At 41.9% G+C, this 25,887-nt stretch overlaps 1 protein-coding gene across 1 annotated transcript in view; it reads right to left on the bottom strand.

The window, feature by feature from the left end:
• The window catches only part of DHX15 (DEAH-box helicase 15), a 58,549-nt gene extending 56,628 nt beyond the window's left edge, over positions 1-1,921 (bottom strand). Inside the window, exon 1 of the mRNA XM_021679446.2 lies at positions 1,673-1,921. Within this exon, the coding sequence (XP_021535121.1) occupies positions 1,673-1,743 (71 nt within the window). The 5' untranslated portion in view covers positions 1,744-1,921. The remainder of the gene's footprint in view (positions 1-1,672) is intronic.
• Between the last annotated feature and the right edge of the window lie 23,966 nt (positions 1,922-25,887).

Here is a 25,887-nt window from a genome sequence, read left to right as displayed (position 1 = left end):
AAATGTCATTAAAATAGGCTGCATTGACTTAACTACAGCCATATTCTGTGTTGTAATGGAAAAAAGCAAGAGACTAAGAGTGAGAATGAAAGATCAAGGTTCTAGATCCAGCTGTAAACTGTGTTAAGGTTGCACAAGCCACCTTAACAACTCTGCATCTCCATTTGTTATCCCTTGAGTGGAGCTGATGATAGATAACTCTTCAGCTCTAAGGAGCCTTTAACTGAAAGTGCTAAAGTTTTGCTGGGGGCGGGGTGGAGAATATCCTAAAGAGAAAGAAAACTAATGTCTAACATTGTAAACTAAAAATTCTACAAGATTAAAATGTTACATATTCTGCTTTCCACATTCAATACACCCTACCCGGGCTCATACTCCACAGACACTAAACAGATACCTGGAAACCAAGGGAAATGAAGGACTTTGGGCAAACAAAAATCCACAGAACTTACATAGATAACTCGACACAGTGATTCCTTCCATTCCTTATACACACAAAATAAAATTATGAAAAGTATTTGGATATGCATACTTCTGTTTTCTAGCCTGAATTACCCAAATAAATCTCTGAACTTCAGGAATGAAAACACACAATAGACAAGAAGTGATTTTGATGAAATTGCTAAATCAACTGTTAAATTCCTCTGTAGCTTTCAGGAAATGCTAAGGGAAAGCAATCTGAAACACCACGAGTCTAACTATTTCAACTCCCAAACACAACCTCCCCACGGGCGACATTTTGCCAAAAATACTAAAAACATTTTTGAAAAGTGTCTGCGTGTTTCCAAAGCTACCTATGAAAGAGGGGGGATATAAAACAAGACCTTATAGGGGGGAAAAAAATGCCTTCTAATTCCCATCCCGGGACTGCCCAATAACCACTATTTTAGCCAAAGCAGGAAATAAAGGAGATGGCGGGAGCGTAGGCAGAGAGCGGAAGTTTGCCTAGTATCTACTTTGAAGTGTTTGAATGGACTGAGGCACAAGCTCTCCCGCCAAACTACAAATGCAGCGGCTCCAAACTACCAGCCCTCCAGCCCATCAGGTATACTCCACGTTTTCCTTTCTCCCAGCAGGCCCTCTACTTTACTCTCCCTTCCCCCGAGAACTCGTCTGCACGCCTCACTCAACTCCCGCCACCCCCATCCCAACCTACACAAGAATCCACGCGCTTTCCTCACTTTCTGCTCTCCGCCTTTCTCCTTGCGGGGCACCCAGCCGTCCCCCAAGGCCCTCTCCGCGGTCGCTCTGCCTGAAGACTACCTGGTGCCCTTGGAAGCGAATACTCCCGCCGCGCCCTCCCCCACCTTCTCCCCCCGGCTCCAGACCTCACCGGGGAACCCAGGCCACGAGGTCCGCGGCTCCCTCCCGCCTGCTCCCCTCGAAGTGACTCCGGCTTGGCTCGGCTCGGAGGCGCCCTCGTGGCCACGCAGGCCTCTCCACCCTCCCGATTGGGCCGGGCGGCGGCCGCGCCACACATCTCCCCGCGCCCTTGCCCAGCCAAACACCGGGAGTGGCGCCGCTTTCCCCGACCCGCCACTGGTGAGCGGAGCCCACAGGGAAACAAAGGGTCGGGCTCCAGGGCCGACGTGGCTAGGCCGATCCTGGCCCGCTCTCCTCCAGGACCCCAACAAAGCCCAAGCCGCTGCCTCGCGCCCCCGGCCTGGCTTACCCATCGGTCCCCGCACGCTTCTTGCCGGAGGGGTAATCCTCCCCCAAGTCCAACCGGTGCCGCTTGGACATCTTCGGACTCTGCGAGCGGGCGGTTATGAAGGAAGAAGAAAAAAAAGAAGCCGGCGGCTGTATCGGTACAGTCGAGGGCAGCTACTTAACTCTGGAGGACCCCCACCCCTCCCGCTACAACAGCCTACACCGTGCGGCCGGAACCAGGAGCTAAAATGGCGGCGGCGACGAGGGCTGGGCCTGCGAGCGCGCTTCCGCAGCGTGCTGTGCGTGCCGTGCGTGCATGCGTGCGTGGAGCGCGCGCACGCACTGGAGGCGGGAACTCCAGCCCCGCCCGCCCGCCCGCCACCTCGTTGGCCCGCCCTCCTTCCGTCTCGCCGCCCTCGTCCCTCCTACATGCTCTCTGTGCTTTCTGTGCGGGTGCTCCGAGGGGTAATCCCCTATGGCCTGCCTGCCCCTTTGACTAAAAAAAAAGAAGAAAGAAAATTGAGAGAGAAGAAAGGCTATCCATCTTTATTATCCTGGCTTTAGGGGAATCTGACACCATGAGAGGTTGAGAAACTACTTAAGATCATACAGCTAGCTGATAAGGGGCGGAGTCAGAATTGGAATCCAGTATTTTGTAACTCCCAATCTTGAACTTGCAGCCACTGACCGGACCCTTTCAATTATGTTAAGGAAACTGAGGTGAGAAAATATCAAGACTTGCCATGATCCATTTTGCCCTTTTTTTAACCCAGCAGAGGCAACATGCTCTGTAGATGTTTTTTACTGGAACAGAAAAAATTGACAGTAAGGGCATAATTTTCTTTTTTTTTTTTTCCCTCTATGAGCCTGTTATGTGATTCCACAGTATTAACCCTACTTCTGTCCTCAATCTTACAGTAACGCTGCAAGGTAGGTGTTATTCTATAAATGTGGACACTAAGGCTGAGGAAGATAAGTCACATAGTCGTAATAGCTGTCCCTAAAGCCATAGCAAATTGTTGGGGTGAAATGACTCTTACTTACGACTTTTGTGGATCTCTGCCGCCAGGGCATGTCAGTTTCCCAGCTTGAAGGCTACTATTAAGTACTTTAAAATTTTGGAGAAATAGTGAGGGAAAAGGTTAGAATTGTACCTGCAGAAGTGCCTCGCTCATGCCTGGGTGGCTCAATGGATTAATTGTCTGCCTTCGGTTCAGGTCTTTATCTCAGGGTCCTGGGATCGAGCCCCACGTCAGGCTCCCTGCTCAGTGAGGAGTCAGCTTCTCCCTCTCCCTCTCCCCCTCCCCCTGCTCATGCTCTCTCTCTCTTGCTCTCTCTCTCTCAAATAAAATAAATAAAATCTTAAAAAAAGAAAAGTGCCTCACCCTAAGAGGCACCAGCCTGTCATAAATGTATGTGCAAGGAGACTTGGTAAAGGAGGGACTGAAATCAAGATGATGATGCTTCTGCCTTGGGCCTAGGATATATCTAAAAACTATACTGTAATCATGTTGTAATCTGAATGAAGAAAAGCCATACTTACCAAAAGACAGTGGCCTTTCTGGAATCTATAATAAGGAGAACAAAGGGCCAGAATCTGCCAGGATGTTCACAGTGCTGGGGAGGGGCAGAGTTCTGTGCCTAGATGATCCACCGTAGAATAGAGAAGAGCCACCCACCAGATCCCTATAGCTTCCTGGAAATGCCAGAGAATATTTCCTTTACACCATCTCTTTTTCTGCTAGACAACCCTCTGATCTATTATTTGCTTATGGCATGAATTTATTCACCTAGAGGGAATATCTTATGCAGCTAACCAGCTCCAGGTGTCCAGCCAGAGATGTCTTCCAACCTAAATTAATAAATAATCATGATAATAGCAAACACATATAAAGAACTTACTGGGTACCAGACACTGTTTCTTATACATTTTAACCTACCTGACCCTTACAACAGCTTTCAGCTAGATGCTATGAGTTAGACTCCTTCACAGGTGAGGAAACTGATGTACAAACAGGGCAAGTACTGTGGTCAAGATGACCCTTCTGGGATTCCCAGATAGTATTTGTGCTTAAGTGCCATGCTCTGCTGCTGCAGCTGATAAATAGTATTCTTATTCCACCTTGTTCTCCTAGGGTTTGGTTATTGAGGATAAGTTCTACCAGTCTGGCAAACTCAATGTGGACTGATAAACTGAAGTTTGTCCACTGTGCAAGGGGAGGACTCATTTACGGAGCTCTTCATGGACAAGTTAGGATTTGGAAGGTTTGCACCCAGCCTAATTACAGAGCCACACTATTAACCACTATACTTTATCACTATTATCATTCTTAATTACTTCATTTACATATTCACTCAATGAGTATTTATTAAACCTACATGTCAGGCATTGAGTTTAGTTCTGGGGATACGGGAGAGAACAAAATAGCCATAGTTCCTGCCTTCACTTACCAGAGGAAGAGAGGCGTTAAACAGCTAAATACAAAAAAAGCTATGTGGTTTGTTACAGCTGATAAGTGCTAAAAGGGCCAGACCCTTTTAGTAAATGGCAAAGACAATCCTATTACTTGGCAAATTCAAAGGGTTTAGAAGTTACCTCTCAGGAACCAGGAACAGTATTATATAACAGTGTCACAGCCCGTTTTTTTCACTCTGTCTGATCCTACTGTCCTTTCTTCCCTTCCACTGGTGTTGATCCTAAGTGTACTCCTTAATAAACTTCCTGAACACTCATCTTTGCTTCAGTTTACTTTTCATGGAACCCAACTTAGAAGATTTGGTGCTAGGAATGGTCCAAGAGAGCAGACACTCTGATTGCATTTGGGGGTTGGCCATTGGTCACAGGGCCACAGTGAGTCACTGGTGATGGGTAAAACACAACAACCACAAGAAAGCAAGGCAACTGTTAAAAGTTTCACCTGTGGTGTAATAGGAAAGAGCATGTGGTGTATAATGAAAGAACAGGCATTGCTGTCAAAGTACAGGGGAGATAGTATCCGTAAGCACATAGGATTACATGGCTACTGCCAAATGGAATGGATGCTGGGAAGAGGTAACAATGATTAGAGTGGTAGTTCTGCAATTCAAAATGAAGTGTGAAAGCCAGAAGACCTTCTGGGAGCATGTAAAGAGGTTCTCATCTCCTGCAGTGGGAAGACAGAGAAAACTGAGGACCAGTCCCAGGACTTAAACGTAACAGTACGAAAGCCAGGTGGAAACTTGCAAAAACTAAAGTCTCCACTTAGGCAGGGGTGATATGTCAAGGTCAAGACCCTCGTTGGGAAAGAGCAGAACTGTGACACATGGGATGGGGACATTTAGGTTCATTCAGTCTTGAATCCCTAAATTCCCTTCACCCTGCTGAGCCTGCCCAGATGCCCCACTCCTCCCCATCCTCCTTGCTTGTGAATTAATGAAAAGCCTCCTCTCTGTGGGATAATAATGCACTTATCTCAGGATAATAATCTCATACACTTCCCCTGCTGATTACTAGGTAATAATTAAAGTGAAGCCACAACATATAATATTCCAGGGACATTCTAGGGCCAATAATATTGGAAGGTGACCCTACCGCAAAGAAGATGTAGAACGTAGCTCACAGGTACCACAGGAACCAAGACAGTATACATGGCAACCACTACATTTAAGTGTAATCGACATGTTAAGAGAGGAGATAAGATGGAACCATATAAAACACTCAGTGAAAACCAGAGAAGGCAGACCAAAGAAGATAATGAATAGAAAACAGTTACAAAATCAACCCAGGGAAACAAGGACAATGACTTAAAAAATGGGCAAAGGATTTGAATAGAAATTTCTCCAAAGAAAATACACAAATGACCTATAAGCACATGTGAAGATGCTCAACATCACTAATCATCAGGGAAATGTGAATTAAAACCCCAACGAGGAGCCACTTTTACACCCATTAGGATGGCTATTATAATAAACAAAACAAGTGTTGGCAAGGATGTAGAGAAACTGGAACCCCGGTGCATTGCTGTTGGGAATGTAAAATGGGGTAGCCACCGTGGAAAACGATATGGTGATTCCCCAAAAAATTAAACATAGAATTAACATAGGATTCAGCAATTCCACTTCTGGGTACGTACCCAAAGAACTGAAAGCAGGACTCGAATGGACATTTGTACACTGATGTTCATAGCAGCATTATTCACAGTAGCCAAAACGTGGAAACAACTCAAATGTCCATTAATGGATGAGTAGATAAAGAAAATGTGGTATATACATACAATGGAATATTATTTAACTTTAATAAGAAATGAAAACCTGACACGTGTCCAACATAGATGAACCTTGAAGGCATTATGCTTAGTGAAATAAGCCAAACACAAAAGGACATGTATTATATCATTCCACGCATATGAGGTACCTACAGTTGTCAAATTCATAAACACAGGAAGTAGAATGGTGGTCATTGCCAAGGGTGGGAAAAGGTAGAAACGGGGATTTCTTGTTTAATGGGTAACAGAGTTTCCATTTGAAACATGAAAAAGTTCTAGAAATGAGTACATGCACATCAATGTGAATATACTTAATACCACTGAATTATATACTTACAAATGGTTAAAATGGTAACCATTTGTTGAATATATTTTACCACATTAAAAAGAAATGAGAGAAAGAAGGTAAAAATGGTTGCCTCCCTTAAAGATCTAAAAGATGGATGGGTGGTAGTCCATGTCATACCTCCATTTAATTTACTGGTCAGGCCTCTGCAAAATCCAGACGGATTCTGGAGAATGGCAATTGACTATCACTAACCTAGCTCAATAGCATCCCCAAATGTAACTGCTCTGTCAGGTGTGTCATCTTTGCTAGAGCAGATGGACTCAGGTATGTGGTATGTGGCAATGATCTGGCAAATTGACTTTTTCTATCCCTATCAAAAAAAAAAAAAAATCAGAAACTATTCACCTTCCTTTGGAGCATGCAACAGTATTCATTTACAGATTTGCTCCAGTGCTATGTTAAAACTCTGCTGTCCTCTGTCATAACATAGTCTAAAGAGACATGAACCAGCTGGACCTCCCACAGAATTCCACAGTGGTCTGGGAAATTGATGACATCATACTAGCTAGACCAAATAAACAGTGACTAGGAGATTGGAGGCCTTGGTAATTCACATGCACTCTTGAGGGAGACAAACCTTAAAAGATTCAGGAGCAGGGTGCCTGGGTGGCTCAGTTGGTTGAGCATCTGGCTCAGGTAATGATCTCAGGGTCATGATCTCAGGGTCATGAGATGGAGCCCTGTGTTGGGCTCCGTGCTGGGGATGGAACCTACATAAGATTCTCCCTCTCCCTCTGCCCCTCCCCACGCCCCTCTCTAAAAAAAAGAGAGAGAGAGAGAGCCTTCCACATAAGTAATATTTTAGAGTCTAGTGATCTTGGCTGTGCGGGGACATCTCTTCCTTGCCATCGTGTACAAGGAAGCACAGTGCCTGCTAGGTAGGTCTCTTCAAGTTCTGGAAGCAATATGCTCCCAAAAGTACTGCTCTAACTCACATACCAGGTGACACATATGGATGTCTTTTTTCCGGGGGTCCATAGTAAGAAAGGACTGCCACAAGTCCAGGCTAGAGGGCAAACCGCTGGCTTCTTGGACCATACAGCCCAGCAGATCCTACAGTATTAGGGGTGTCGGTGATGGAAAAAGATGACATGTGGATTTTCTGTAACCCCAGTTGGAGAATCACAATGTAGATCCATAGGTTCTGGATCAAAGCCATATCAACTGCAGCAGAGAATTATACACCTTTCAAAAAACAGCTTTTGGAGTACTCTCAAGCCCTGATTGAGACAGGTACCTCATCATTGAACATCAAGTGACCAAGACACTAGAACTGCCCCTCATGTGCTAGGTTCTATCACATTCCCCAAGCCATAAGGTGGGATGGGACCAGATGGCAGAGGTACCTCTAGGATTAGACATCAATAAAACTAGAGAGCACAAGCAAGCTGTGTAAGCACAGGTAGTAGGCATGTAGCTCAATCAACCACCACTGTTAGACGCCCCCTCTCCCTCAGCTCTAATGCTGTGCTGGGGCCAGTTTGTACTGGCTCATGAGAGCTCATTGTTAAATTTTCAAGAATGTTACCATCCTGTTGACATGACATGGATAATTGAAATTGACCATGGTAGAAGTATTTATACCATGAAAATGAGCGAATGCTACAAATCACATATTTTTTTCTCCTTTTCAGTAAGCTGGTTGTTAAATATTTACCAGTAGACCACTGCTCATCTCACATCTCAATGATCAGTTGATGTAAGAGGGAAAAGCCTGAGATGGATCACAAATGACTCAGCAGTGCCTGCACGGCTGCGTCATTCAGCATGATCTTGAAACATTCGCCATTTTGTGTGGAAAGAGAAGTGGCCTAAAATGAGAACACACAGGGATTCATGGGCATGCTGAATAACTTGGCCATCTGGCCAGGGGTGTGGAAGCAGAAAGCTTGGAAGATTGGAGGACAATGAGGATTAGGGTAAAGCCACACAGATGAACATAAGGAAATGGGCACAGAGTGTGATGATCTTTATTTCATGGGCCAATGCCCATCAAAGAATAGCCATCATAGAAGAGGCGCTAGCAAACCACATACCATCCAGTGATAGGCCTCTGTCATCAGCCACTCCAGTGCTTGCTTGATGGCCACGTGAATGGAGTTGTCATGGTAGCAGGGTTGGAAGCTATTTGTGGATACAACAGCATGGGTCCCACTTAACAAGACTGATCTAGCTACCACCAGCCCTGAATATCCAACCTTTTCACAACAGAAACCAATGCTGGATGCCCAATATGATACAATCCCTCCAAGAGAAAAACTACATCAGATACTATCACCCCTAGAAGAGGTAGCCATTCCTTTTGACAAGAATAGACACAAATTCTAGGTATGGATTTCCTTTTTCTATCCAAAATCCTTCAGCCAGTACCATTATCCAAGCACATGGAATGTTTAATCCTCTATTGTGAGATTCTATATACCACGGTGTCAGACAAAGGGACCTACTCAACATTAGAGGAAGTGTTGGAACAGACATACGACCAGGAGATACACTGCTCATATCACATACTGCAATAACCAGAAGTAACCTGCATGATAGAATACCTGGCTCAGAGACAACATCTTATGAAGATGGCATGCCTTCCTCCATAATGCAATGCGCATTCTAAATAAATGACTTTTATATGGTGCTGTTTCCCCAATAGGTAGAATGCATAGGTCTGGGAATCAGAAGGTGGGAGAAGGAGATCCCCACCTTCCTTCACTTCTAATGGCCCATTTTGGGAATTTGTACTTCCCATTTCTGAAACTCTGGATTCTGAATAGTTAAGAGTCCTAAAAGGAAATACTTTCACCATGGCTGTCAACTGTGCTCTCGGAGCTCCTCATGCCAAGGGACCAGAGGGCAGGAAGAGGAATCACCATCCTGGCAAAGGTAATTGGCCTTGATCACCAGGAGGAGATTAAAGCTGCTGTTACACAAAAAAGAGGATGTCTTCCTCTCAGGTGATCCATTTGAGCACCTCTTAGTACTCTCATTTCTAATTTTGATAATAAATATACAAATGTAGTAGCTACAGCCTGAGAATGGCATAGTTACCAGGGACTCGGACCCTTAAGATTTGAAGGTCTGGAGTTTTTGTTTGTTTGTTTAAGATTAATTACTTTATTTATTTGAGAGAGACAGAGAGGGAGGGAGAAGCAGACTCCCCACTGAGCAGAGAGCCCAACATGGAGCTCGATCCCAGGACCCTGAGATCATGACCTGAGCCACAGGCAGATGCTTAACCGACTGAGCCACCCAGGGGCCCCCCGAAGGTCTGGTTTTTATTACCAGGTAAGTCATCAGGAGCACAAAAGGTGCTACCTGAGGGTAAGGCTAAAATAGATGGCCAGTAGAAGAAGGAAGCGATGACTATTGATTGGAGCCCTGAGACCTACCGCAGGGCTGGTCTCTGCACACCTCCTACCCAGGGTAACCTATGTCTAATAACCGATTATTATGGGAATGTAAGTCTTGGTCCCACCCACTGTGATCTGGACCCAGTTGGAAGAGCTATCCTAGCTTTGAGGTCCCCACTGGGATTGACTTTGGCCTTTTGAGGGACTATCACAGCCACACTTTTCTCTCTATCCAATCCTACTTTCTTCCCTTCTTTTCCACTGGTGTTGATCCCCAGAGTACTCCCTCATAAACTTCCTGTGTGCTAATCTCAATATCAGAGTCTGCTTCCCAAGAAGGCTAATTTAAGATATTAGAGTTGGCTTCCTTATTTTCAATATGAACAACCTCCAAACACTTTCTAGATGACTCGTCAGAAAGTTGAACGTCTCACATACACATTCATTCATTCAGTTAACAAATATTTACTTAGCGCCAACTATATGTCAAGAACTGCTCTGGATGCTAAGGCTATAGTGATGAACAAAATAGAAAAGATTCCTGCCCTTGTGGCCCTTATATTCCAGTGGAGAGTAACAAACAATGAGCAAGAAATTCATAGGATAATTTCAGATATTGATGAGTACTGTGAAGAAAATAATACAGGATAGTATGACAGAGAATGACTAGAAGTGCTAGAAGTGGGAGGGATTCTACTGAGAAGGTAGTTAAGAAAGTCTTCTCTTAGAAGTTGCATTAGACAAGGCAAAGGCTCCTTGGCATGAAGAGCTTCAAGAGCACAGTTGTCAGCCATGGTGGAAGTATTTCCTTTTAGGACTCTTAACTATTCAGAATCCAGAGTTTCAGGAATGGGAAGTGCAAATTCCCAAAATGGACCATTAGAAGTGAAGGAAGGTGGGGATCTCCTTCTCCCACCTTCTGATTCTCAGCCTATGTATTCTACCTATTGGGGAAACAGCACGATATAAAAGTCATTTATTTAGAATGTGCATTGCAATATGGAGTCTTTTTAAGGACTGGAAAAGAGTATTCCAGGCAGATAAAAGAGTGAGCATAAGGAATGAAGTTCGTATGAGTGTGGTAACAATAGGAAAAGACCAGCATGGATGGAGGTAGTGAACAAGGGGGCGTGGGCTGAGTTGAGGTCATTAAGGTAGGCAGGGGCCAGATTGTGTAGGACCCCATGGGTCATTGTAAGGAGTTTGGATCTACTCTAATCTCAATGGAAATCTACTGAAGAATTTTAAACAAGGAAGCAACATTTCTGTTTTACTTTTTAATAAGTCACTCTAGCTACCTTTAAAGGATCAACTACGCAGGGGAAAGGCAAAAATGGGAGCAGGGAGTTTAGTACAGAAGCTACTGAAGTAGCCCAGATGAGAAGTGATGGTGACTCAATCCAGAATGATGACAATAAGCAGGTGAGATAGAATTGGATTTGGGATCTAGTTTTGAGACAGAACCCACAGGACATGCTAATGGATTGTCTCAAAAGAAGTTTGGGAAAGGAGAAAGAAAGGAGAAGAATATGGGACATCTGGCCAACTGGGTATATGGTGGAACTATTTATTAAGGTGGGTAGGATTGTGATGGATGGGTTGGAGGGGATGAATTAAGATGAATTAAGAGTTCTATTTTAGTCATGCTAAGTTTGAGATGCTTGTCATCTCCAAGTGGAGATAGCAAGGATATCTCCAGCTAAACCTCCAACTAAAGCTTAGGGCTGGGGATGTAAATCTAGGCATCATCAGCATAGAGATGTTATTTAAAAACATGGAACTAGGGGCCCTGGGTGGCTCAGTTGGTTAAGCATCTGCCTTCGGCTCAGGTCATGATCCCAGGGTCCTGCGATCAAGCCTGCTCAGCCGAGAGCCTGCTTCTCCCTCTCCCTCTGCCCCTACCGTCCCTCCTCCCCCGCTTATGCTTTCTCTCTCTCTCTCAAAATAAATTTTAAAAATCTTTTTCAAAATAATAGTAAATAAAAAAATAAAACCATGGAATTAGGTGAGATCACTTCATCCATGAGTGAGAACTAGTCCCTGGCATCCTCTTGGTATCCTTTCATCTGCCAGTGAAGGCAACAGAGAAGGACCAACCATCAAAACCAGGTCCCTTGGGGCGCCTGGGTGGCTCAGTCGTTAAGCGTCTGCCTTCGGCTCAGGTCATGATCCCAGGGTCCTGGGATCGAGCCCCGCGTTGGGCTCCCTGCTCAGTGGGAAGCCTGCTTCTCCCTCTCCCTCTCCCCTTGCTTGTGTTTCCTCTCTCGCTGTGCCTCTCTCTGTCAAATAAATAAATAAAATCTTAAAAAAAAAAACAAAAAACACCAAGTCCCTTGGTAAGAACAGTAGACATATCAAGAAAAAAAAAAAATGTTCAATGTTTCTAGGAAGCCCAGTGTAGTAGGCAGGACTTTGTCCCCATGATCTTCATTCTCTGGATATTTCACCTACATCTACTAAATTACGTGACAAAAGATACCTTGCAGATGAAATTAAGCTCACAGACTTTATGATGGGGAGACTATCTTGGATTATGCTCGCAGTCCCAGTGTAATCAAATAGCCTTTAAAAATGGAAAAGGAAGGCAGAACAGTCAGACTGATATGATAAAAGAAGAGGAAGGAGAGATTCTAAGCATGGGAGGGACCCATCCTCTGTTGCTTTGGAGTTGGAGGAAAGGGGCAACGAGCAAAGGAGTGAATGTGACCTCTAGAAACTGAGAACAACCCTTAGCTGATAGCCAGCAAAGCAAACAGTTCTACAACCGCAGGAAACCAAACTCTGCAAATAATCTGAATAAACAAAGGAACAGATTCTTCCCTAGAGCCTCCAGAAAGGAATTTAGTCCTGCTGACACCTTTATTTTAGCCTGGTGAGTCACCTGTCAAACGTCTGTCATACAGAACTATAAGATACATTTTGTTGCCTCAAGCTGCTAAGTGTGTAATAATTTGTTACAGCGACAATAGAAAATGAATGTAGAAGTAAGATGGGGCAGACATCTGACCACTGGATTGGGAAAGATGGAGGCCATTGATGACCTTTATGTGAGCTGTTTCAGAAGAGTGGTGGTGATGAAAACCCAGCCAAAGTGGTGGAGTGAATGAGAGATGAAAAGATATATAGGAGGAGGAGAGAAGCAGAGACACAACACAGAGGGATAGGTAAAGCCATGAGTTCTGATACAACATCCAGGCCCCAGAGAAAGCATTCGAGCTGGTAAAAAATAATACTGAGGTCCACCACCAAGAAGTCAGGCCACCTCTGGGTTGGCTAACAGGTCTAGTGCTAACATTGAAGGGATCTGGGGCAAGGATACAAATGATTGTTCATGGCCTGTGGCATACATACCTCTGTCCCCTCCCTCTATGGACACCCTAGCCCAATTGTCATGGCTCCCATCCAGGTTCCCAGGGGTAGGGACTCCAAATGGCCACATGCCCTTGGCTCTGTAGACAACTTGCCAAGTGCGTGAATATTGGCTTGAGAAGACCCCCACTGGAGCCCTCAATGGCCCAGGCCTCAGAGTCATGAGAATGGTCATGAGTCTTGGGCCATTCAGGGTTTGAGCCCGAGTTCCCTGAGTCTATGGGAGACCCTGCTCTAGGCTCTGGTAGTTTGTACCAGTGTCTCCTCCTCTCATGATGACTTTATAAACAGAGCAGTAGGAAGCTCAGGGCAGCCCCATACGGGTACTGAGGCAAGTGAAACCCTAATGGAAGCCTATAAAGAAAACAGAAAGGAACAGAAAGTGAGGAATCAAGACTGAGAGACTTGAGAATGCAGCCACATCACCCCCAAGTTGACACTGCAGCACAATCACAATGCCTAAACTCACTTGGTGTCTGAAGACAGCTCCCCCCACCCTCCTCCCCTCAGCTTTACACACTTCTCAGGCAGTCTTCCTCATGCGGAACTACGAGGGAACAGGATTTCACCATCTCCACTGACCCAGTGAGAGCCTGACTTCCGCTGGTCCGTGTTTCTCAGTTGGGTGGGATTAATGAGTCGCCGTCCGACCCAGGATTTTGGCTCTTGTTCTCTTGGATCTGCATGCCCACAAATGGAGTCCATTCTCTTTCTCCACTCCTCCTCCTCGTAACTTGCCCAGAAAGAACGCCCACACTGCTCACACCCTGGTTTCCCCACCAAGAGGAGAGAGGCTTACTGTTACCCAGCTGTGCTACTTGCATTCCAAGGGTGAAGAGATATTAGCCCCACTCTCAGTCACAGGTCCAGGCTACATTTGTGGTCAGTTCTCCCAAAGCCACTTTTCTAAAAGCGAATTCACCAAAGGCCGATTCACTGAATGCCTCAGCCTCTAAAACCTCAGTCACTAGAAATTTTGTGTGGATCTTTCCTATAGCTTCCATGTCCCTCCTTAACACACTCATGCTTTCCTCCACCTTCTTAAACTTGGGATTATTCTTTTAATGCCATTGTCTACGAATTTCATCAACTGTGTTATTTCTGGGGTTGTTTTATTGATTCCTTTTTCTCACCATCAAGAGTTATATTATTCTGCTTCTTTGCATGTCTGGTAAGCTTTTATTAAATGCAAATACTATGAATGTTGTCTTGTTCAACGTGGGGAATTTTTTGTTCCTTTAAATATTTTTGGGCTTTGCTCTAGGGCAGAGTTAAGATATTTGGAAGGAATTCGATCCCTTTATTATTTTTTTAAAGATTTTATTTATTTATTTGACAGAGAGAAACACAGCGAGAGAGGGAACACAAGAAGGAGGAGTGGGAGAGGGAAAAGCAGGCTTCCTGTTGAGCAGGGAGCCCGATGTGGGGCTCGATCCCAGGACCCTGGGATTGTGACCTGAGCTGAAGGCAGACGCTTAATGACTGAGCCACCGAGGCGCCTTGAATTTGATCCTTTTAAAGCTTGTTTTTATGCTTTGTTAGTTAGGTCCAGAAGGGCCTTTACCCTAAAGCTAGTGGAGGGGATTGCTCTGCCTGATCTTTCCTGGTGGTCTTTCTCTCACTTCATGTAGTTTTCTCATTCACATTGCTGTGGCCTGAATGTTTGAATCCTCCAAATCCGTATATTGAAGCCCTAACCCCAACATGATGGCATTTGAAGTGAGGCCTTTGGGAGGTAATTAGGGTTACATGAGGTCACGAAGGTGGGGCCCCCCATAGTGGGATCAACACCCTTCTAAAAAGAGAGGGAAAGACAGGATCTCTCTCCTCTCCTCAATTAGCACTAAGGAAGACCACATGAGGGTGTAACCAAGAAGAGGACCCTCACCAAGAACCTGACCAGGTACTCAGATCTTGGACCTCCAGACTCCAGAAGTATGAAAAATACATGTTCATTGTTTAAGCCACCCGGTGTATGGCATTTGGTTACAGCAGCCTGAGCTCACTCAGATACACTTGTACTGCTGAGTGCTAGGCTGAAACCCGCAAAGGGAACCCTCCGCAGGTCTTCGGAGCTCTCGCCATGTGGCTCTTGGCTGTCTGGTGTGCCCCGCAAATTCTAGCTGCCTTGACTCAGTTCTTCAGACAATGACTCTGTGCTCAGGTCAGAGATCACTCTGGGCATTCTTCCCTGAACTGCAGCTGAGAAATTCTCTGCAGGTAGTAGGCTCAGGCAATTTTAGGGTTCATCTCGTTTGTTTCCCTTCTCTGTGCTACCTGTTGACCAACGCCTGAAACTGTTACTTTGTATGTTTTGTGTAGCAATTTCATCGTGTAAGGAAGAGGTTAAATCTGGGCACTGGTTGTTTCATTTTGGCCCAGAGCAGATGTTAGTAAACTATGTCAGTAAACTAAGTCTATAGGTAAGCTCTCAGCGTATGCTCCAATATCTGGAGGGGAAAGGCTTCTCTCGTTTTTCTTTTTTTCAAATTTTTCTTGGCCATTTGGGTCCCTTTGCCTTTCCTATGAATTGTATAACTTGCTTACTAAATTCCCTTAAAAAGGCCTGTTAGGATTTGAATTGGGATTGAATTGAATTTATGTACGTATAGGAGATATAACTGATACCCTTATACTTGCATATACCTTGCCCTTGGATGGGAAAAGGCAATATCATAAAATAACACTTTTCACCTGCCAGATGCTGTTGATGGACTGGAATGGGAAGATCCATGATATAATTGAAGGGTGCATTGGAAGACCCAATTGAAGATGTGCTGGTCAATTCAAGGCTGATAAACTGGAAAGAGTGGGAACTCCATTGGATGAAAACATTAAAATTCTCAAGATTAGGGAGAGAGAGTGATCTCTGGGATACTTTGTTAAATGAAAAAATGTGGAGAGAAGCATATACAGTTCTCCACCATTTAAGAAAGGGGAAATAGGGGCGCCTGGGTGGCTCAGTTGGTTGGGCGACTGCCTTCGGCTCAGGTCATGATCCTGGAGTCCCGGGATCGAGTCCCGCATCACGCTACCTGCTCAGCAGGGAGTCTGCTTCTCCCTCTTCCGCTCCCCCCTCTTGTGCTCTTTCTCTCTCTCACTCTCTCTCTCAAATAAATAAATAAAATCTTTAAAAAAAAAAAGAAAGGGGAGATACAGGGATGCCTGGGTGGCTCAGTCGGTTAAGTGTCCTAGACTCTTGATTTCAGCTTAGGTCATGATCTCAGGATCCTGAGATCAAGCCCCATGTTGAACTCTTGCACTCAGCTGGGAGTCTGCCTGAGATTCTCTCTCTCCCTCTCCCTCTGCCCCTCCTCTTAGTCAGGCACCCTCTCTCTCTCTCAAATAAATAAATAAATCTTAAAAAAAAAAAGAAAGGGGAGATACACAACACACATGTACACATACTAGTATGTATACACATATGCATTAATCTACTTAAATTTAAAATTGCCAAGTTGATCAGCTGTTACCACAGTCTTTTTTTTTTTTTAAGATTTTATTTATTTGACAGAATGAGAGAGAGCACAAGCAGGGTGAGCAGCAGAGGGAGAGGGAGAAGCAGGCTCCCCACTGAGCAGGGATCCTGATGCAGGGCTCAATCCCAGGACCTTAGGATCATGACTTGAGCCAAAGGCAGACACTTAACCAACTAAGCCACTGAGCCACCCAGGCATACCTGTTACCGCAGTCTTAAATGACTTCCTGTTAGGGGAGATAGTGAAGGACCAGGTACAGTAGCTGGACTTTTTCGAATATATCTTGCTTTTAGATTTGACTTTAAAACCATATATAGATTACATAGTTATACACCTTAAATTTTTAAAAAGCAATCTCTGAAAAACTGAAAGTAACCAAATGAACCCAACCCAAATGGAATCAGGTTGGTGGTATAGCTACACAGAGAGAACCTATATAAAACGACTCTTAAAGCATGGTAATCTGATAGCCCGTCCCTAGTGAGATATGCCCTAAGGGCAAGAAAACAATTGCAGAAACTGTCTTAAGCTGCTCTCAGAAATCTTGCTTTTCTGAGGCAGAGTGGAGATCCTTATTTTGAGACTGGACTGTGTGCAGAGTGGCCTACAGTCAACAAATTCTGTGGGGATTGTCAACAACCCAAATTTTTCAGTGTGGCCAAAAGGAGATCAATTAGTTAAGTAAAAATCCTGTAGTCTTTAATTTGAATCAAAACTATTGATAGAAACTCATGATATGCGTAATCTTATAAACAAACGCCATTTTCCTACTCCATCCACTGAAAAAGTCCAAACACTGTGACTCAGCCAGTAATGTCAAGTGCCCAGAGGGTGGTCTCATACCATTTTCCCTAGAAGGCAGCAGGGCCCTGGGGCTACAGCCACTGACAGGTCTAGGGCAGGAAACACATGGCCTGCTCTAAGCATCTGCGCTTCCTTTTCTCTGATATGACTTCCAAGATTCCCAGGGCTGTGTGCAAAGCCAACCCAAAGAGGCCCCAGAGGCCACCGAAACATACAAATAACTATCATTGAAATACATGAATATTGAGGCCCACTAGTTCTTTTTTTTTTTTTTTTTAAGATTTTATTTATTTGACAGAGAGAGACACAGCGAGAGAGGGAACACAAGCAGGGGGAGTGGGAGAGGGAGAAGCAGGCTCCCCGCTGAGCAGGGAGCCCGATGCAGGGCTCGATCCCAGGACCCTGGGATCATGACCCGAGCCGAAGGCAGACGCTTAACCATCTGAGCCACCCAGGCACCTGAAGCCCACTAGTTCTTAACAAAACAAACCACCCAAGCCAAACTCTGTGGTCACCCTTAGAGTATTCCAAGAAACCAGCTCATCTGAAATCCATCCTTTATCTTGTTCTCCTGGGTAATCTGTCCACCAGGGACCCAGGTGGCTGTCAAGGACACAGCATCTTTGTAGAAGAAACTTCTAAAGCTGTTCCAGTTCACAATAAAGAAGGAGTGATGGAATTAAAATACCCGCCCCCCCCCCCCATGAATCCTAACAATGCAGTGGATACACGAGTGCTAAGCATCAAAGAGAGACAATCAGACATCCTGGGCCACCTTCTATGAAGAGGATTTGCCAGAAAATTGAACCTGGGTCTGATCAAACTTCTAGATCTAACCACCAATACATGGAAACCACAGGAGACAGAGGAATACATTCAATGACACCAAAGAGGTGCAATTATCAAAATTCAGCCTAGGAAAATGCTACTGGACAGTCTATTTCCTTCAGTAAATTGTAAGAACAAATGTGACAGAGGGAGAGTCTACAGATTAAAAACAACAAAAAACAACTAAAAACCAATTACCCCCAACTGCAATTTAGGGCTTTATTTTGATCCTGAGTCTAACAAATAAGCTAAATAATCATGAGATCATTGGGGCAACTTAAACAGTGACTAGACATTGAATTACATCAAGAACTTTTTAATTTTTACGATGTGATAATGCTATTTCTTTTTTAAAGAAATACTGAAATTGTTACAGATTTTAAAAATATCAATTCTGCCCTTAAATAGACATAACAACATTCCATTTATGATCTCAACAGTTCTCTTTTGGAGGGGTGGAGGGAGTTGGATAAAATTATATTAAAATCCACAGGGAAATATAAATGCCTGAATAGCAAAGAAAACTATGAAGAAGGTAAATAATGAGAGACTTGTCTTCAACTGAAAGCCACTGTAATAGAAATCACTGTAATACAACCACCATGGTATTGGCATAAGAGTAGACAAATCAGTGGAACACAAGAACGGATTCAAAAATAGATCTCAGTATATATCATAATTTAATATGTGACAAAGGTAGTATTTCAATTCTATGGGAAAGAATGGTTTATTTAATAAATAGTGCTGGCATAACTAACTGGCTGTTCATCTAGAACGAAATGAACTTGTATCCTAATCTCACAACAAGCCTAGAAATAAATTTCAAGTGGATTAAAAACTTAAATATAAACAATAAATCTTAGAAGAATATTTAGGTGACTACATGCAAATCTAGGGGACAGAGAACACCTTTTTAACTAAAATCAGAAACATGGAAAGTATACAAGATAAACATTTGGTTACATAAAAGTTTAAAACTTTTATATGGTGAAAGATACCATAAAGTCAAGAATCAAAATATGCATTTAGGACACTATGTGCAATGCAGGCAACAGATAAAGGGTTAATATTTCTTATATGCAAAAAATTCTTACAAAGTGATAACAGAAAGATAAGCCCTTCCAATTTTTAAAAAAGGCAAAAGGTATAAACAGGCAATTTACAGAATAGCAAATCCAAATGGCTAATAAACATATGAAAAGACACCCAAACTAACCAGCAGTCCGGGAACTAAAAACTAAAATAATAATGAGACACTACTCTACATCCATCAGACTGGCAACAAGTTCAAAAAGTGATATTATCTATTGCAATCTCATGCATTGCTTGTGAAAATGTTATTGCCTTTTAAGAAAAAAGATAGTTTAGCAGCATCTATCAAAATAAAGAATCCACATACCCTTTGACCCAAGGATTGAACTCTTCTGAATGTGGCCAGCAGAAATAAAAGAACCAGTACAGAAGCCTATATGTGAAATTGTGGGCTGCAGAATTATAGTGGCAAAAACCCAAAGACAAAGTGAATATGCACCCATAAGGAAATGTTCACTAAATTGTGTATCAGCATCACAAAACACTATGTCGTTACAGAAGAAGGTATTAAAACCCTCCCTATGAATTAGAAGGATTTCTATGAGATGTTGAGAGAGAAAGGCAAGATGCTGAGAATTGTGTACAGCATGGTTGCCAGTGATAACTAGTATATATGTATGAATGTGTGTGTATGTGTAAATGTACATATTTGTAAGCAAACCTCTCTTTGTTTATAATTTTGTGAACTTGGGGAAAAAGCATGGAATATTCTACAAGGAGTTGTTAACAGTTGTTAACAGCCAGGTTGAGGGTAGGGGGCTGAGATCTGGGCAGATGTAAGGAGGATAAAAGAAAAAAAAAACAGCTGATCTAAATTTTTTAGGTTAGCATAATGATATATATACAGCGTATATATAGATCTAACGTATATTTATATATATATATGTTGTATATATATACATATACATTAAGGTGTATATATGTTACATATACATATATATGCATAGTGTGTGTGTGTGTGTATATATATGATGTATATTAAAGGAAAAAACTAGAGTTGAATCTGCCTCTGCATATTTGCAGGGTGTCCATGATACACTGTTAAATTTTAAAAAGCTTATAATGTGTATGGTATGATTCTGTTTTGTCAAAACAAAGCGCATGCAGGCAAACCTTTAAAACTTGGGCTGCACAAACACTTATAATACTGAATGAGCCATGACAAAGATATGAAGGGATAAATGCCAGATTGTTAACATTTGTTACCTCAAAGGGGATTGAGATGGGGATGAAATGGTGATTCACTTATTCTTTATACATCACTGTACTATTTTACTTCTTACAATTGGCTCCCTTGTTTTGTAACTTGAGAAATACCAAGCTGAGAAAACAAACAGAAACTAACTAACTAACTAACTAAGTAACTAACTATATATATGTAGAGAGAGAGAGAGAGAGAGAGAGGCTTCCATCTAGAGAATACAATATCTTTCATTATAGATTGAGGTCTTCTTTTTCCCCTTAAATAAAGTTTCTTTATATTTCTAGCCTGCTAAAATTCTTGTTGTTACTGTTGTTCTCTTAATCAGGATTGAGGGCTTAAAAGTTATTAAATCTTTTTTGGCATCTGTCGAGAAGATCGTCAGGATTTTTTCCTTTAATCAATTAATGTCATTTTTCTCCTAATTATCTGTACTGTCCCATGTAGTGATCTTGTCCAGTCTCGTAGTTTTAAATATTACACACGTGCCAACAACCCCCACATAGATCTCTGCTGCCCAGACTTCTCTTCCGTACTCCAGATCCTGGAGAACAGACTCTTGACATCTCCGCTTGAATGTCTCATTGATATCTCAAATTCAACATGTCCAAAATGGAACTCATGACCACCTTTCCCTCTCCCAAATCCCACCAAACCTTCTTGACCTGCAGCTACCCCTCAATCTCATCCATCCAGTTGCTCAGGCCAGAAAATGTGGGTCATCGACAGTGACTTTTCTCTTTCTTCCGCAAGTTACACCCAATGCATCAGGAAATCCTGTTTGCTTTGCCTTCAAGAGATATTCAGAATTGACCACTTCTCATCACTTGCACTGCCATTACTAGAACGTACACTCCAAGAGGGCAAGAATCTCGTTTTGCTCACTGATGTGACCCAAATGCCTAGAACGGTGCTTGGCACATAGCAGATGCATGACAGATAGTTGTCGAATGCAAGAATGAATTAGGGAGTTTCATTAGCTCAGAGCATAGAACTCCCCCAAAAGCAGTCCCTTGAATGCCACAATTCCTATCTTGCATGTATTTTGAACTGTGATAGTCTACGGGATTTTTTCCCTCTTAAATATGACTCCTTTTGCTTTTCCCATTTTAGAAATAATTCCAAATTTCTGGCTCATTAATGAAGCTTCCTATTATTTCCCCACATGGTTATAGATTCATTCTTCTTAAAAGTGCCTCTAACAGTGAATGATTTCATAGAATTTGGTGCGGGAGGAAAGGCAGATGTGTGTGCTCACTCCCCCCAGACTTGACCTCAGAGAATTGGGAGTTTGTCCGTGTGAGTCAGTCTCTCCGAGTAAATCTGATGGACTTGAGTTACTGGGGACCCCATCAACACAATGTAGCGTTGTGAGGCCTGGCTTGGCCACCAGCTGGACTCCTCTAGTATCTCCAGCTCCAGTCCTTGAAATGTAACACTGCTCACATTAACCAGATATTATAAAGTATTTCTTTCAGTTCAGAGAGGAAATGAATTGCGTAAATGCTACATAATAAAAATGAGGTTCTAATGTCTGACAACACATTTCCTTTCTACTAATCAACTCACTCTTAATATCAAAGATATCTACCCACATCCTTCGGGAACACATTGAAAATCTTATGCAGCTGAAAAAATTTCTAATCTCCTTTTGCCATGGCTCTACTAGTCAATTAAAGACTTTTCAAAATGTAAGATATGCATTTTTATGTCTGTTTTCAAAATCACTAAAGACCAGATTTTGACCATTGATTTATATGCTGAATATGCCTGCCCTATGAAAAGAAATTTGGTTAATTTGAGAGTTTGAGAATGTGCTAAACTATTTTTATCTAACTTCCCCATCAGCATAGCATTTCTAAACCACAGAAAAACATGGTTTTAGTTCCCTCATTAAAAAAAAAAAATTATATTCTCAATGGTCTTGGTTCTTTGCTTTTTATGTAATTTCATGACTATGTTGGATTTGAGGGGAGAAGTGTTCACTGTGAACCTATTTGTCCAAGGCCAAGCATGAATTAATACAGATCACAAAATCTCAAGGCTGTGACCAAAATTACTATTTTTAAGAATGTGACTTGACCTTTAACTACCAATATCAGCCAATACTGAGAAGAGACTTTGAGCTATCAGCTGAATCAGCACCCCACCTGTCAACACCCCATCTGTCAACTGGATAAACCAGTTTTTCCAGATCTTTACTTCAAACTGATAATCCCGCCCTTGGCCTTCTGCTAACAGCCCTACCTTTCCCTTTCCGCCACCAAGATACTCCAAATAAGGACTCTTGTTTCTAAATCATTGGTATAAATGAGTTCCATTATCTTGGGACAATCTATGAAAACGGAGGTCCTCATCTTCTTGGGGATTTTATTCCATTGTTCTAGCAGGTAAATTCTGCCTTGTGTTCATCCAAAATATATCTACTTTGCTGTAAACTCATTTTCTCTCAATCAAAATTATGGGACATGGAAAATCACTGCTCACATCCTCTGTATTATTCTTGGAGACAATGTACAAGTTCTCTTTTTGGTCTGTTCTATTTAAATTTTTACTTGTGAAGAAACAGAAAAGTACTTTTCATTTCTCATCATTTCTGGATGCTATTCAGCAATTCATGTGATTATTAAAATGTGGTGGCCACAAAGGGACCCCATTTACAAGATCTTTGCAGAAATGGTAGCTTTTGAAAGATTGAAACAATAGGAAAAATTAAATGGGAAATGACAGATTTAACTGTCTTAAGTTTTTGGACTTTTTACCATGAAAATTAATAAAGCTCGTGGGGAAAGTATTTGCATCACATGTAATGGTTAAAAATTCACATCTCTACCATCTAAAGAATTCACTCACATATGTGAAAATCTGTTTATATATAAGATCCAATTCTTAATGAATACTTTTGTATTCATTTTTTCATTTATTTTGTTATTTTTAACTAAAACAATCTTTCTGAGTAACATCAAGACTCCAGTAGATACATACATGGACAATACCGTTATTGGCCAAAGCTCACTTTTCCTCAATATCTAGTTGACAGGTCACGTCTTGGAAGCCCCCAACAAACTGCTACAAAAAGTAAGCTTTTCTTCAACTCTGTGATCCTATATTCTATGTTATAACAATATTCCCTATATCTTTTGTTAGAGCAATCACTGCATTATTCCACAATTACTTACCTAACTGTCCTCAGTATTAGAAATGACCACCTGATAAGGTGTCAGAACAGGGACCATGTCTTTGCTTCATTATCTTTTCATTATTTAACATGGTATGTGGTACAGGCAATAGGTGCTTCATAATTGTTTATAGAATGAATTAGTTCATGTTAAATGTAAATAGTAATTGTAGAATTACAGAAAATCTCTCCCTCCTCAAGCTCTTAATCAAAGATATGCAACATAATGCAATATTATTTTGTTCAAGAAGACTTTAATACATTGATGCACTTGTGTTCTCTTTGCCTAGGAATTAAAAAGATAGGAAGATTATTAAAAAGATACTAAATGATAGAAATTATCTTAAAATGAATTTATAAATTTAGTGTGATGCCAGCCAGCAAGCAGAGCTTTTAAAAACTTAATGCAATTATTCTAATGATCATCCAGAAAAACAAACATGAGAGAAGAGCCAGAAAAAATATCCGCAGATAAAAATAAGTAAAGAAAAAAGGGGCAACTGCCTGGCTCAGTTGGTTGTAGGTTCAAGCCCCACATTGGGGGAAGAGAGTAAAAGAATAAAAGATTAAAGATTAAGAGATTAAAAGATTAAAAAATCTTTTTAAAAAAGAAAAGAAATTCAGAGGTCATCTGAATCTCTACATCTTCTCCTTCACAAGGAAATTCAATGGCTTAAACGCTCAAAGAAATGTCATGACAACAACAAAAACCCTAGAAGAAAACATGAATAAATTAGAAAAAAATAAGTTTGGGGGCGCCTGGGTGGTTCAGTCGGTTAAGCATCTACTTTCGCCTCAGGTCATGATTCCAGGGTCCTGGGATCAAGCCCTGCATGGGGCTCCCTGCTCCGCGGGAAGCCTGCTTCTCCCTCTCCCATTCCCCCTGCTTGTGTTCCTGCTCTCGCTGTGTCTCTCTCTGTCAAATAAATAAATAAAATCTTAAAAAAAAAAACAAACTTCCAAAGATAAAATCAAAAACAAACAAGAAACAGAAAGAAAAGTGTTTGTAATACATGACACATGAAGAATTAACCTCTTTAATATGCAAAGAGTTCATACTGATCCATATGGAGAAAATTAATGATCCAATAGAAAGAAGGGCAAAGGATAAGAACATAAAATTCATAGGAAAGCAGTAAATGGCTAATAAACCTATAAAAAGATAATAAAAGAGTATCAAAATAGAACAATGATGTTACATTTTTTACCTATAAGATTAGCAAAAAAGAGTTTTTAAATTGATGGCATACAGTGTTCACAACAGAGGGGAAATAGATTCTCTTCCCTCCTGAAACAATTGGTGAAGGATGAAAATATACATCACATATTTGAGAGGGCAATTTGGCAATATTAATTAAAAAAACACTTAAATAAGAACAAACAAGCAAAAATACATTTAGGGGTCACCTGGGTGGCTCAGTTGGTTAAGCGACTGCCTTCTGCTCAGGTCATGATCCTGGAGTCCCGGGATGGAGTCCCGCATCGGGCTCCCTGCTCAGCAGGGGGTTTGCTTCTCCCTCTGACCCTCTTCCCTCTTGTGCTCTCTCTCATTCTCTCTCTCAAATAAATAAATAAAATCTTTAAAAAAAATACGTTTAGGGATTTTTGTTGTTGTTGTAGGATTGTTTGAAACAATAAATGCTAGATACATCCTGAATGCAATCAATAGGGAATTAATTAACCAAATTATGATATAGCTATACATTGGATTCTGTGCAGCTAAAATAGAATGTGTTAGAATAGGGAGATATAGAACTGTATCTATCACTAATTGAAAAGAGAAGCAAATTGAGAACAGTGATAGAATACGATTCCATTTGTTAAGGTGCATACATATAGCATATATACATTGCATGCATTTATATCAAAACTATCTGGGAGGATACAAAATTTATTAACAACGGCGACTTCTGGAAACAGGATTGAGAGGAGAAAGATATGAGAGACGTTTACTTTTTACTTTACACTATTATATTTTATGTGTATGCAGTATTTTTGTAATCAAATTTAAAAACATTGTGAAATAATGCTCACATTTCACATAGCACTTATTAGCAGCAAAACCCTCTGACAAACAATCTGGCAACACACGGTGAGCTGCAGAGCTGGGATCAGTTTGAGGCAAAGGAGGCACTTGTCCTGGGGGCAAAATTTAAGGGGATGGCAAAAAACTCAGTAGTCAAGATAAGCGATATTTTAATGCAACATTAAAAAAGAAAAAAAGCAAAGTTAATGCAAAAAAAAATCTATTGGTGAACAGAATATCAAAAATTTAAATGAAGTCCTACAGTTGCATGAGTGGCCTTACTCATTTCTCTTGAATCCTGGTCCCTTTGGATTCTGTCTTTA

This window comes from Neomonachus schauinslandi, chromosome 2 (genome assembly GCF_002201575.2).
Source record: "Neomonachus schauinslandi chromosome 2, ASM220157v2, whole genome shotgun sequence".
In the NCBI taxonomy this organism is placed as follows: Eukaryota; Metazoa; Chordata; class Mammalia; order Carnivora; family Phocidae; genus Neomonachus; species Neomonachus schauinslandi.
The sequence above is the reverse complement of the archived record's forward strand: the minus strand, read 5'-3'. Positions and strand labels throughout refer to the sequence as shown.